The 14726-nt window shown below is 32.0% G+C and overlaps 1 protein-coding gene across 2 annotated transcripts in view; it reads right to left on the minus strand.

Annotated features, from left to right (window-relative positions):
• Positions 1–37: 37 nt before the first annotated feature.
• LOC105328911 (sex peptide receptor) overlaps positions 38–14726 on the minus strand; it is a 69779-nt gene continuing 55090 nt past the window's right edge. For both annotated transcript variants that reach the window (XM_034475668.2, XM_011429951.4), the window contains exon 3: positions 38–1160. In XM_034475668.2, the coding sequence (XP_034331559.1) occupies positions 47–1129 (1083 nt within the window). In that variant the 5' untranslated portion in view covers positions 1130–1160 and the 3' untranslated portion in view covers positions 38–46. The remainder of the gene's footprint in view (positions 1161–14726) is intronic.

The raw sequence follows: 14726 nt of genomic DNA on the forward strand, positions 1-14726 counted from the left end.
CTTAGTCATGTAAAGTTAATTTTTAGTTGTTATTCACACGCTTCATTCAGATTGCTGCTGGCTCTGGTAGAAGTCTCTCTTCATTTACATCGTGTGCCCGTATTATTGTCTTTTTGGAATTTTCCCTCCCACATAATGACAGTTGTCTCATGTGAGAATTCTCTAACAATGTTCCTTTTGAAATACAACAGGAACAGAACAAGGATTGAAAGTTTCTCCAAAAAATAGTGTTAAATGCACAGTATATAACAAAATTAACAGCAGTGTTAATGAGCAAAAATAAATCAGTGATCTCTCTTATAGCTCGTGCTAAGTAGTCCTCCTCGTAATATCCAAAACCAAGGAATGTCGACATGATAGCATCCGGAATAATACAGATAATGAAAACAATGATCACAACAATTAACATGACAGTAATTCTGTGATTCTTCCTCCCAATACGGCATTTCCTTATTCCGTACATAATGAAAATATTCAAAACTATCAAGAGGGTAAGCGGAATGATGATTCGGATGAAATATTGTATCCATGTAAAGATGGAGGCGAACTTTGGATCGGCCCATAAGTCTGTTAGACTGAGGTCGTAACTAATCCAAGTTGTTGAATTATTTTGGCTTTCAACAGTTTTGTATCGCAGTGCATATGGTATGCAGGCTAAACTCATAAAGATGAAGACACTGAAGGAAATGGCCCTTGCCCGCGATAACGTGCAGTACGTTCGGACCTTATGTACATGACATACATACACATAACGCTCCACCGCAACCGCCACCGTTAGCCATGCTGATATGCACAGGGACGCGTTGAATACATAATGTGCGTATGGGTACAAAAATATGTACAAACGATTTCCAATTTTGGGATCAATTTCTAAGAAGAGCACCACCAAGAAATATAAGGCATCGCAGATGATTTTGATCCCGTCTGAAATAGCCAGTGCCAGTAAGTACACATTTGTCGATGATCGCATCTGTTTCTGTAACATAACGGCGATCCCCAAGCCATTGCCTATTAAGCCGAGGACGCAGAAGATGGGGTAGAGAATAAGGCCAGTGATGAAGCGAGCCTGGACGTAGAATTCCTTGAAATCCTCGTTGACAGAAGCTGTAGCGTTACTGCCTTGTGACATCGTTATAGAAATGTAACCAAGAGTGAACTACCTGCAAAGTAATGTAAAGAAATTTTATACGTAATTTTAATGTCATCAACCTGTTGATTTAATTAAAAATACATAAGATTGACAAGAGCAAGGTGATTACGTCAATAGTCATATGACTCGTTGCAACACTCAGTTATGTACATTTGTATGTATAGTAACTGTTTATGATTATACAAAATCAATGGACAATAAAAATCTTCTGTTATTTCACGTAATCTATCTTTGAGTATTTTCTTCGTTTTTGTTTAGACCTTTATTATCACTGATTAAAATCTTTTTAACAGTTTTTTTATAAGAATCTTTTAGCATCTTGACGTTAAGAACGATAACTTTTAATTGTATCTTGTTTAGAGAAAGTTACTCAATTGCAAAAGTTTGTATCTATTATATAATGTAGCATTTGTATTGATCTTCAATAATATTTCCAGTTATTCACGCTATTCAAACACAGTTCAAAGATAAGTTTTATATTGAATTTAAAAATATTCAAACGCAAAATAAATCAATTTAAACGATACATTTACTTAACTCGCTTTATTAATTGCGAAATGATTGTTTGATCAAATATTAAATCCAATTTTATACACATGACAATTAGAAGCAGACGATATAGAACTTTAAGGTTAATCACTTTTGTACCATCTTAAATGCTCGTTATTTCTTTTACTTAAATGATCTGTCCTTGCACATTTCAAAGCATACATTCGAACCAATGACCTCGACTAAGAATAATTTCACTAAGCTTCCAGTTTTCTCAATTCATGATTGAATTTACTCCAACAAGTCCGTCCGACATCACTTATTTTATCTCCAAAAGGCACAGGGTCATACTTCGCCATAATGGTGCCCTTTGAGTATACATTGACCTTGCATCGTGTTTCTTTATCATTGCTTATAGCCCCAGAGTCTTAAAATTCTTGTTCAGACCATTTGTCATCTCTCTTTGGGCAAAGCTGGTTAATACTTTACCAAGAAAGCTAGGGCCTCTAGGTAAAGGGTAGGCTGTGATTTGAATTAATATTTTACGTCAAAGATCAAGGACGTTGAAGACCTGAGCAAAATCCCTGCCTGGAAAATACATTCTCTATTCTTCGCTCAATTTTAAATACACTTTACAAAGTGCTTGTAGTTAAAGAATGTGCATTGACCACGAACTAACGTTACTGCAGGTCTGTAGCTCCCGGTCTAAGAAAATCGGATGGACGGCCTGGTAACCTTACGTATTTAAAAGTTGCAATTTACGGCACTCAAAAACTAGTTTTGGTCTGATTAATCTATTTCCGAACACAGTTTGTACATATATTCTATCAAAACAAAATTTTTGGACATTTTTAAAAGTACAAAAATCGTCACTTGCCTATAACACTCTTGTACACTCTCTGTCAAAAACTAAAGTAAAAGGACAACCAAAGAAAATTTTAATCCCAGAAGTAAAGGGTTTAAAGACATTGGTAGGGAATGGCAAGCTAGGTAAATTTTAGAACTCGGATCAAAATATTCTAAGGAATTTTGAAAAATAAAAAGAATATTTACGCTGAAACATAAACATAATAGATTCGAATTGTTAATAGGTTTCAACGGTCCTCAGAGGGTAATAAAAGAGGATTAATAAAATAACAATTTCATAAATCAAAATAAACTGAACCATGTAAACAAATGGACTATTTTTTATTACTTTGTACCGAATTTTTTCAAGATTTTCACTTTTAAACCCCTCTCTCGATATATGCTGAATCCCTTTAAGCAAGGCAAATTAATGTTCATGTGGGTCATCGACGTTTAATTGATAGCAAATTAAAATGTCATGTGTTAAACAACAGTTTTTATCAGATATATCAATTGTACCTGCAAAACAGCAGTTACTTTTCTGATGTCTTTCACTTATGTATATTTTTGGTGAGATGTAATGTGAATGAAAGATCGGGTTCAGTAAATGAATGCTTACATAGCCTTGGATGTCTTAATTTATAACGGTCTAAGCGTGGTGTCATTTGATTTCATTCTCGTTTTGTTAAGGACTTCAACCACAGCTGCACAGAATTTTGCTTTGTGATGGTTATCTATCAATTACGGAAGATTCTTGAATATCAAAAAACCTTGAAATCTTGTATGGAATCAAATAGAATTATTTTTTTTATCAGAAAATCAATGAACGTGTCGTTAACTAATTGGGGAAAAATACAAAATAATGCATCTTCTTAACATCGTTTTATCATAGATTAATCCTATTTTTTTTAAATGCATCCTAAGTTTTCCATTATCGATGACAAAATCTATATATTACTGTTAAACATAATCTGTCGGGTAATTCTAGTATACGTCAAAGGTAATTTAGTGCCTCATCGGGTGGTAAGATGATCAGAATGTGAATACAAAAGTTTGAAGAAAAATAATACATATAATTGGGAATTGTTAAAGGGGAGTGTTATGATATCATGTTATTTACAATGCTTTAGGACTGCATTTCTATAATGATCAAATGAATTTTGAGATTCAATCGTAGAGTTATAAGCAAGATACAAAGCTCACAACTTTTTGTCATGTAAACAAGGCTCTTGCCCTGTTTTTGATTACATATGTTAAATACACATGTATATGTCAAATATACCAGTAAAAATCTTTTTCAATATAGCATTGAATCATGATTTTTTGAAGTATACACTCTCATAACTGCCGCGGTGTGTGCATACAAATTGAGTAACGCGCGTTATCATGATTTAATGCTTATATTTACATTTTTTAACTTCTTGCCTTGTCTGCAAATGTGAATTATACCCTAAAATTCCGATCTTATCCTAAGGGTAAGTTAACATTAATGGAAGAGCCACAGTAACAGCCACAAGCGTGAACTTTGATTTTCGCTTGTGACGTTGCAGTTTACAGCGTTCAACGTTTGTGACGTCATAATAAAACTCGTCAATTTGACCTTTGACTACTTGTTGCATTTAGAGGCATTTAAACATCACGGAATTTAATGGAAAAACACAGTAGAATGTAAATATACTGATTTGTCAATCTTCTTATTCATTTTAAGCATAAACAAACAGTTCCTAAAATTTAACACATTATTTTTGGTTTAAAACTAATTTTCACTTCAACATTGTACTTATAACTCAACAAATGACACTCAAATTTTGGTTTCATATTGAAAATACCTTACTGGAGCATTGTTAACATTTAAATCGGAGAAATACTTTTTGACCAAAATCGTGACCATGCCCCTTTAAGTAGTTTATATCTTTTTAAGACCATAACGGCAGAACATCGGTAAAGATACACTTGACGGATTTTTGTGTGTGGATATTTTAGACAAGCCATACACCATAAAATCAACACTGTGGTGTTTTAATAGCTTTAAGGGGGCTAGATGGTCAACAAATTAACCTCAAATTATAAGATATGATTTTATTAAACTTTATGCTATTTTTTGGATGATAGAAGAAGTCAAGGGATTTTATCTTTTAAATTTAGATATTTTTTTTATTTTTTTTAAAAATTATATAGAGCCCTTCTTTTAAAGAAGATAACTACGGTTAGACCTCTTAATGAAAGCCAACCAACGGAATTGTTTTACGCGTTTAAATGTTATTTTTTCCAGATGTCTTTCTTTTCTTATCCCGGCAATTTAGAAAAGGCAGGTTATCATCGTTACCTGTATACATATAACTCAAGTCCTAGGGCCCGTGTAGGAACAGACCACGAAAATTCATAGAGGCATACCTCCACTCCCCCCCCCCCCCCCCCAAAAAAAAAATGAAGGTGTAAGAATGCCCTGTGATGATATGTCTACACATTGCATCCTCATTAGTTACAAAATTTTGTTGAGGCCTTTAAGAGGAGTTGCGATTAAAAATTCCATGGACTGACGGACTAACTGGACTACAGATAAAAAAAAACTCAATACAACCCCCTCTTCCGCGTTGTGTTGTGTTATGTTTAAGTACATCGATGGGTTTTGAGAAGCAATAATACAGCCAGCAGAAGAGTGTCTACTGCAATAAGTAAATGACTCATAAGAGTGTATTGTAGGTAAGGGTTGATTATGAAACATGTGGACGGAAGATGTAAACTATTATGAGGAAACCAATAAAATTTCTATTAACAACAAGGCCATAAGCCATAAACCCACTTTTTTATGATAACATCATCAATTGACCAGATACCGACACTGTTATCATGGATTCATCAAATGTCTGCTGCATTTGTCACATATGGTTAAAGAAAGATGTCATGTTAATTTACAAAAGGGACAGCCATAAACCCCACCTGCGACTCAAACAGTGACACGGAAATCGTACAGTCACTATAGATCTGCTTCACAGGTAACGGACACATTTAGCAATCAAAGGATATGAGGAATTGTTAACGAAAGGGGGAGGGAGGGTCCACGATGGACAATATTGTTTCACGGTGAGGGGCGGGGACCTATTATTAGTAACCCTGGGGTCCGGAGAGAACTAAAATATGTTCATTTGTCTTAAATCAAAGATTATTCAGCATCCATTACGTATGTAAATTTTTTGAATTTTTTCATACAGTTATAGACCACAGTACAGTTATAGACCACAGCCCGCATCGAAAGCAAAGGTAGCAAAGTACATCTCCATTTGCATAAGTTCATTTCGAAGATTTCAATACTTTAGAATTCAATCATCCAATAAATCTAGGTACATGTAACTTTCGACTTTCACACCAGGAAAGGTAATATCTATTCAAAGATAGCAATTCTGCAAATCTATTTCAGATAGGGTCTTAAAACTTGGGAATAAAACAAATCAAATTTGTAACACGTTAATTTAGCCTATAGTTATTTATTTCAAGTGGAAATTCTACAAAAGTTAGAAATTCTGAGATAAATGTTGTCAATTAAAAGATTAGACTTGAAGACACCAAAATTCACGTTGGAAATTCCCATATCAGTGTTGATAATGAAAGGTATTATTTAGATAAAAACTGATAATAAATATTGCTTTAAATTAAAAAAAACGATCTCAGAAAATTTTAATGTATCAATTAAAATAATGTATCCTTTGAAATATTAAACCACAAGAATACTGTTTATAGATACTTAGTTTGAATGTTGCATGTATGTTTGACTACCTTAATATGCAAATTCATTTTGCACAAACAACAAAGGGTCAATGTCCAATACATGAATGCTTAAACCCAAAAATAACATTAATGTTTTAATTTTGACGTCCTTTATCTATCAGAAAACAGAAAGGGTCAAATGGGACGATCGCTTTCAGCTCAAATCAATTTTGTTAAAAATTCAATATATATTTAGAAATATATTCCTGAAAAATGGTCCTATCTGACAAAGATCCTGTGTCCATACATTGTGGAATTGTCATAATAATTGAATTATCTCGTCAGCGCTGTTAAATTGTCCCTTGGAAGAAAAACTGCTTCGTTAGCAATGTCACAATGTCCTGACTATCAACTATCAAATCGATCATTTTATGCAATCAGATACCAATGGGGTGAAATTGGTGATCTATTAAAACTGAATGACAATTTTTGAGACAGATTGGAATGTAGTGGATACTGAAAGCGCTTTTAATAGGTCCATCATAAAAAGTACCTGTCCTTGATAAATGATTACACTCCCAACAAAGTACCAATCACTAGTTTAGGAGATGGTAGTGAGACTTAAATACTCAATTTACGTCAAAACAAAAGATATCATGGTTTTTTGTTTTTTTGAAAACGCCATTATTTGACATAATCAACCATTTTTTTTTTTATAAAAGCCAAATATCACTAATTTCGATGACATGTCTGTAACTTTCGTTTCGATGGTATATTTCACATTACTTCTGAATTTTATCTTATTTTTTCTTGAGATTAAAGGGGGGGGGGTATATTGTGGTAAAGCATTGTATTGTGAGCATTATTTTTTCAATGGTACCAAAATTTCCCCAAAAGGTGACAGTCGATTGACATCGTTTGCGTTAGTGCGCATATATATATATGGAAATGTAGGTTGAAATTGTTTGCGTGGTGTATGATAATTTTACATTTATTTTATCCTATCGACACACTAAATAAACTATTATAGCAAATATGTTAAATATTATTGATTTGCTTTAAGCAAACCCTAAATAAAATTACACCAAATGACCGTTAACGTTTACTCTTTAAATAAATCTATTTGATAGGCTTATTTGTAATTAAAGAAGAATTCGATGTATTTCATACAATTCCCTTTTTTAGTTAAAGGATTGGGCATATTTTTTAATATTTTCTAGCGGCTATGTATATATTTATAATATTAATACTGAATAAATTTAGATCAAAACACAGCATTTTTCTTCTATATTAAGTCAAGAATATTACAAATATTACCATCTTCTCAAAAATCTAAAAGCAGGGATTTGTTCTGCTAATGTTTTTAATAATATCATAACTAAAAAGGAAACCCGATCAGATTCTTAATGTTTTTATTGTGTAGGGCCTTCAAATCCATACTCTATATACATTAAACTAAACAATTTGACAATATTAATAAAACATTAAAACGAATATTCGGTTAGTCATCAAAGAATACAAACTATCAAGGCCTCTGATCCTAAAACTGTTATCCATCTTATTTAATTCGACTGGACACATTTAATGGAACGAAGGATTCGAATTGTGCAGTTTTTTGGTAACATTAACATTGCGTGGAAGGTCTCAAACAACTGGACAGGTTCCCATTAGAATTGTTTGAAAGACAACTCTCTTTTTGCTAATGGATCCATTGCAAATCAGAAAAAAATGTGTTGATATCGTTTCTGCACCTACACATGCCATGCTAGGGAATGGAAAGAAGGACTTTTAAAATTTAAAGAATAAGATTTTTAAAAAAAAGTATTATAATTTTTGCTTTTACAGATATCCGGACCCACGGATATTTTTGCTATTTAGAGTATATTATGCCTATTGTTCTGACTTATGAAATGAATATGTTAAAACTTATGTAATAAGCACAGTCGGAATATCATGGATTTTGTTTTGTTATTTGTATTGAGAGCCAAATAAAATTTTAACGAAGAATATGAAATCACTTTAATAATTGATTCCAATGCGATTCCAATATGACTTCATTGATAATTATCCTGCTAATGGTAAAGGTAAATAAAAATAAGAAATCCAAGGTAAACATACATAAGAAATCCAATTACCTCATTCATTAATGCAGATCGTATTAACTTACCATTGGAGCAAAAAGTAACACACAATAATCTATCAAATTCCCAGCCGATTGTAAAACGTTAAGTCAAAATTCAAAGAAAAGTCACAAAAAAGTTCCTTGGTTTGAATAATCAATGAATCAATAGTGGTAAAGTTTAAAGCATTGACAGCTTACGGCCATGAATTTGAAGAACACACGGTAGAACATTGAAAAGGTTTTAAACTCTACATTTTAGAGACGTCTTTCACACTTGAAGAACTGTTTGCTTCCATCGATAATTTATACATTATACTAAGAACTCGGCCTAGAGCTAATATTACACTGTGTAACTTTCGGCTTTCGACACATTAATGACCGCTGTTTAGATAATGTTTCATTATGATATTGTTTATAAAAATATATGTCTGCCTTTGAGGATAGGTCACAGACATGCCATTTTTTGGATGAATTGGGTCATCGTTCTAAAAATGCTTTTTTGCTGATATACAACATAACATCGACGTTGCAAATCCTTGTTAGGAGGGAACAGGACGATACAGTGTACAATTTTTTGTAATGTAGCTTTAGACACATTGCACATTTGTACTCTACACATCCATTCTTTGTGTTGATATCGACGATGTCGTATCAATATCATTTCATCATCGTAAAACTCCCTCATCATCTTGCATATTAAATGTCTTATTTGGGGCGTTTCACTACCTTGCTGTCAATATCGACGATATCGATATCGTCATTTTGTTAGGGATATCGACAACCTAAATATGATGCACCCTATTTTGGATTCGATATCGTAATTGTGGGTACTAGTCGTCAATGTCAACATGAATGTAATGCAACTTATCAGGTTCGATATCGATATCATCATTTTTTGTACGATATCGTCGATATCGACACCATAGTTTGTTTTGGACAATGTCGTATAAGGGAGTTATTTTAATATGAATTACCCCTTTTCTGACATATATGAATTTGACATTTTAATTTTTGAAATAGTTCATTTATTAAATGGAATTTATTTGCAAATTTTATTAATTTTTAAGAACAGAAAATAATTTAAAAATTAATTACGACATTGGCTTTTTTTACGTAGCATTATCATAACTTTACGAAAATTAAAACCAATACTCCAAATTTTAGAGGTTTTTTTTCTTAATTTAAATAGAAATGTGAAAGAAAATAAAAATCGAATTTTCTTTTGAATTTCACGTTTCAATCTTAGCATATGCTTTAAATCATATAAATATTTCATGACATTTTTCTTGGCACTTATATTATGAATCATCAAACAAGTACGCAGTACAGTTAAGGCGGTCAATAAAAATATGGGCAAATTTTTGTGATGAAAACACGTATACTTTAGTTAAACTGGCATGTCCTTTTTAAAATCAATAACAGTCACTCAAATGCAATATATTTCTAAAATATATATATAACAGTACAATATTTAAGAAATGAACTCAATGTCTACCCAAGTTATACTCGTATAACCTGGGTTGGGGCAATTTACGCTTTATAATCCGCGAAGCGGATTATAAAAAAGCGTAAATTGCTCCAACCCAGGTTATACGAGTATAACTTGGGTAGATATTGAGTTCATTCCTTATAATTTAATTTTCTGGAATTTGCTGTACAAATTGAGTCCGTTTTCCTTTTAAAAATGATATAAATCTGTTCAAAATTTAAACGTAACGTCAAGTGAATTAGTACGTTGGTGCATTGTGACGTGTCTTGTGATGTGCAAACCAGGTTATACAAATTTAACTAATTTTTTCTATCCAATCAAATGCCGCGTTACAACCAGAATTAAATTATTTTATGTTCATAGTGGTCACGTGATATGACAGTCGCATGGTACAAGCAGATGTATTTGTGGTTTTGAGGTCATTTAAAAAATTCAATATTGCAAGGGCATAATCATGTCAAAATTCACAACTGAATTATGAAATAACTTGATGTTATATCGTAGATTTTGAAAAACGGTGCGAACTTTTTAGGATAAGAATATTTGTTAGTAGAAACCGTAATTTATAATGCATATGTTGAATAATTTTGAAGGTCACAGGGTTAATTTCATTAAAAAATAATTAATTTGTAAGATTTTACAAGGATCGTAGAAGTTTTTAAGTTACATAGCATATTTCAAATTCACATGTAAAAGTTTGTCGGGATCAGGTAAGTGTATGCCCTTGCAATTAAGTGATTTATTTAGGTACTCAGATTTTAGATATACAATATTTTATACAAAACCGAGGTGGCTTCTTTATACGATGCATACTTTTAACAAAATGAAAATAAGACTATATAGGTAGCATTTTACTAATAATAATTTTAAACAAAATATTCATTTATACTTTTCCGTTAATGTATGACGTTTATTTTTCTTCGCTACAAAACTGCACGATAGCCTTCAATGATTTAACTTAATGCGTCATTTTGAAGCATATGACGTCATATTTTGTAGTACAGCGAGAACGACATCTCGCTTATTTTTCAGTGTGTACGATATAACGGACATCAAAATTGTAAGTAATAGCATTTGTTGTTTTTAATTAAAAGATTAGCATAAGTTAATTTTACTAATAAATAGATTAATAAGTACTTTCGAGGTTTGTAATATACTGTGATGTCATAGTGCACATTTCCCGTACTTTTTGTCTGAACGGAGTTTATTGACAGCCTTAACTGTGCTGCGTAATACACTCTAGGATTTTTTAATTAACAGTTGCAGAATAGTATTGAAAATGTATCTATGATTATATTAACCACTTAAAATTTTGTACTTTTACATCTACGTCTAAAACGTCAAAATTACCCGAACGTATGTACTTTTACTAGAAAACTTTACATAATACAACTGAACAGCACATGGAAACCCATTAGAAAAAAATGAATGAAAAGAACTGAAAGATTTGTTATTTTGAGAGGCACAACTTAAAATGGAGATGTCTTCTTTACATGTCTTCTTTACATGTCTCTATATTATTAAACAATTCAAAGAAATACATTCTGTAATAACTGTCATATGATTAACAAAAGTCACGTGACCAACGTCATGTCTATGATCTATAGAAGGAAAAACAGGCATCAAAATTGATTTTTAAATTAAGCACACTTAGTGATACACTACAAAATGCACATTATAGTTTATAGTCCCTAAAACGGTAAAATCCTGAACTTGATGAGATTTAGTTTACTAGTAACTCTTTGTCTCTCCCACACTTTTCAGAAATTTTTTTTTCTGTATGCACATATCTTTATTTTGGAAATCTTGGAGATCTTCCAAGTTTGAATTGTCCTTGTATAAAAACACATAGATTTTTAAAGAAGAAATAAAGTGTAGTTAAGGACGTAATATGTTTTTACTTCTGTATAACAATTTTAGTTTTGTACATAAAACGTTTCAACTTTGATTCATGAGAAATTCATTTTTACATCGTTTTCCAGCCCTGTTGCTAAGATGACCTTGGTACTTGATGTTTAATGTCCAAGAGTGACCTTGGTTTGCAATCCATTAATACAAACTTTAAGTCATTAACGTTCTTTTTGAAGAATATTATTTATCTCAGATACTGCTGAGTAACTGTGAAAACGCCAATAAATATACGAGTAATCGTATAATTCCACGGAGTGGAGGGGGACGAGTTGCATTTGAAATAGGTGATAATTGAGGGGGCAAAGTCCCAATGGACATTTACAGCATTAATAATGAAAAGAATATTGTGAGAAAAGATAGTAAAATATGTTTTTAATTCATTCTATAAATTGTTTTTTGATAATAAGAAATTGAAATATTGAGATTTCTGGAAAGTCGATAAGAACGTCGGTAGCTAGAGAGAAATAAATAATTCTCTGTAAAGGTTTATCTCAAATTCTTTAGTTTAAACCTAAACTGCATACATACAGTACATGCAAACAAGGAAATTTAAAAAACGGTTTTTAAGAAAATCTGTATTCGGGAAACGCCTATGAAGTTATGCTTTAAAAAATAACAATGTACATTAACTAATAAATAACGTAAAAATTTGTTGTAGGAGAACACAATCTCTCTCAAACTCTCTGTCATAAGAAACTGCTTCCGTTAGCTAACAATAATTGAAGGATTGGGGATTAAGTTACCAGACAATCTAAATCACAGCGGCTGATTAACACTATCATTTATGACGTCAACTCATGATTTTGCGATTTTCTTAGATGTCCGGAAAGGGGGTATGTATACTTGATACGTACATGTATCATCTGCCCAGCATGGGAACAACTGAGTGTAGTTAATCTTATCTCCGTACAAATCATTGGTGATTCTCTGTCTTAAGCGTCTATAAATTGTGTATGTTTTCTGATATTAAAACAGCTATTAATATAATCAGATAAGAAAGGCCGAACTTGCTTTATCACATTTAGCTACAGGGTAAAAAGGCGTGAACCAAAGGCATCCATTGTATGGCAGAACGGAAGGTAAAAAGGTCAAGGTAGTATATCATACATCGATCGTGTAAACATTGTTCTTGTTGTATCAATGAAAACATCTGTCTAACTCCCTTTATGTGAAATACCTTCTTACATTTACGCAAGGAAATCCAGTAACACCAACAGAAACAGGCTCATATTTAAAGTATACGTTTTCACGCCGGTTTTGTAGGTGAAACTATTAAATTGACTTAAACGTATTTTATAGAAAAGTAATAAATGCACATAACGTACAAAATATTAAATAAAAAAACAAACTTAATCAGCCAAAAAAAAAGAGGTCCAGAAGAATGCAATTTGTATAAACAATATTTCAGGAAATCCAATCTTTAGTCGGAAAAATGTATAATTGTGTAATCTTATGTCGAACCCGTAGACCGCGCTGATATGTTTAAGCATTATATGTTTTAGAGTATAGATTTTGGCAGGTACATCTACTTCTACATATGAGCAATCATCTTCCAAGAAAGTACATAAAATGTAGGAATTGAGCTTGCGCGAGTAAAGAATGTTATATAATCTGAAAAAAAAACCCAACATTTTATTGTTCAAATAGAATCACAAACCGACTATGTAATACAGGCTTTTGTGATTCATGCGGAAGATAGCGACATTGCAGAAAAGATGAAACGAGAATTAATATATGTTAATTTTTTGTGCAATGATCGCTATCTTTATAACCAACATGAATCATCAAAGAAAGTATTGTACTGTTTATATTTAGATGTTTCTTTTTACAAATTAATGATTATAAAGAATAAGTAAGAGTTTCTGAATTATTGTTAATGTATATTTGACATTCGATAAAAGAAATAGCCAAGTCGTCATATACATGGAAATTTGAGTCTGACATCATCATGACTATTTTGTGCAGCCCGTGATTTTTCTTTGGTTGCTGAAGGTTTAGACCAATCGATAAACTTGTTAGAACTGGATTGTGTAGATTTCATTTGTGTCAGTTTTAATAGAGCTATGAAGTACAACCAATAAAGGCAATCATACTTAGTAAAATAGTATTAGTTTGTCTCTTCTAGATTTGAAGGTGTTTTTTGTCGATAGCATCTTTTAAAAATAGGGAACACACCTTTCATTTGCAGCCTACATGTATTGCATACTATAATTTACTAATTCAGATTGTTAATCATATATTAACTCCTACAGGTATCCAATTGACTCTAGTACGATTCTCTCGCGTACATATGTATTTTGAGCAAGAAAATTAAATTGCCAAATATGGACATCGATTGCTTAAACATCAGAATTTTTTCTCAAAAGGATGGGTTTATGCGTGTGAACGGTACATTCGTTCTCATATATGGTTTCCGCGTAATAAAATTGAGTAATGGGAGTCTGCAGAACGTTTATAGCTTCATATGCCATATTTTGTTGAATGTATTGCTTAATGCTGCAATGTAAACTATAAGTGCCATCTCAACTCGAAATACTTATCGGATATCAACTTCGATTTTTACCATTAAGTATCTTTATAACGGTTTATTTTATCCATTTAACTTTTTATGCAATAGACACTATAAAATGTTTACATTATAGTTTTAATTTTATAAAAGCTACACAAGTGGGAAAATAATACTCAGATTAAACACGTGTTTAGATATATTTCATTGATTTCTCAACAGCCAGGTTTCATAGTTACTGTGCGTAATCGAATTGCGAGAGCTGACTTTGTCACTCATTAAAAAAACCACTTAAACTTCTTGGCCAGTGCTGGAATATATGAAAAAATTACGTGAAAACCTACTCAGGTTGTTTATAGTGTTAAGAAATAATTATAATCATGTTCAATTTATGGATTCTTTCATTGATAAATTTACGATGGTGGAGTTTGAAAGGCAAAATACCGCGTTTTAAAAAATGAAACTAAACACTTAATCCAGATCAGTTACTGTAGCTTTATGGCGTGTC

This window comes from Magallana gigas, chromosome 5 (assembly GCF_963853765.1).
Source record: "Magallana gigas chromosome 5, xbMagGiga1.1, whole genome shotgun sequence".
Classification (NCBI taxonomy): Eukaryota; Metazoa; Mollusca; class Bivalvia; order Ostreida; family Ostreidae; genus Magallana; species Magallana gigas.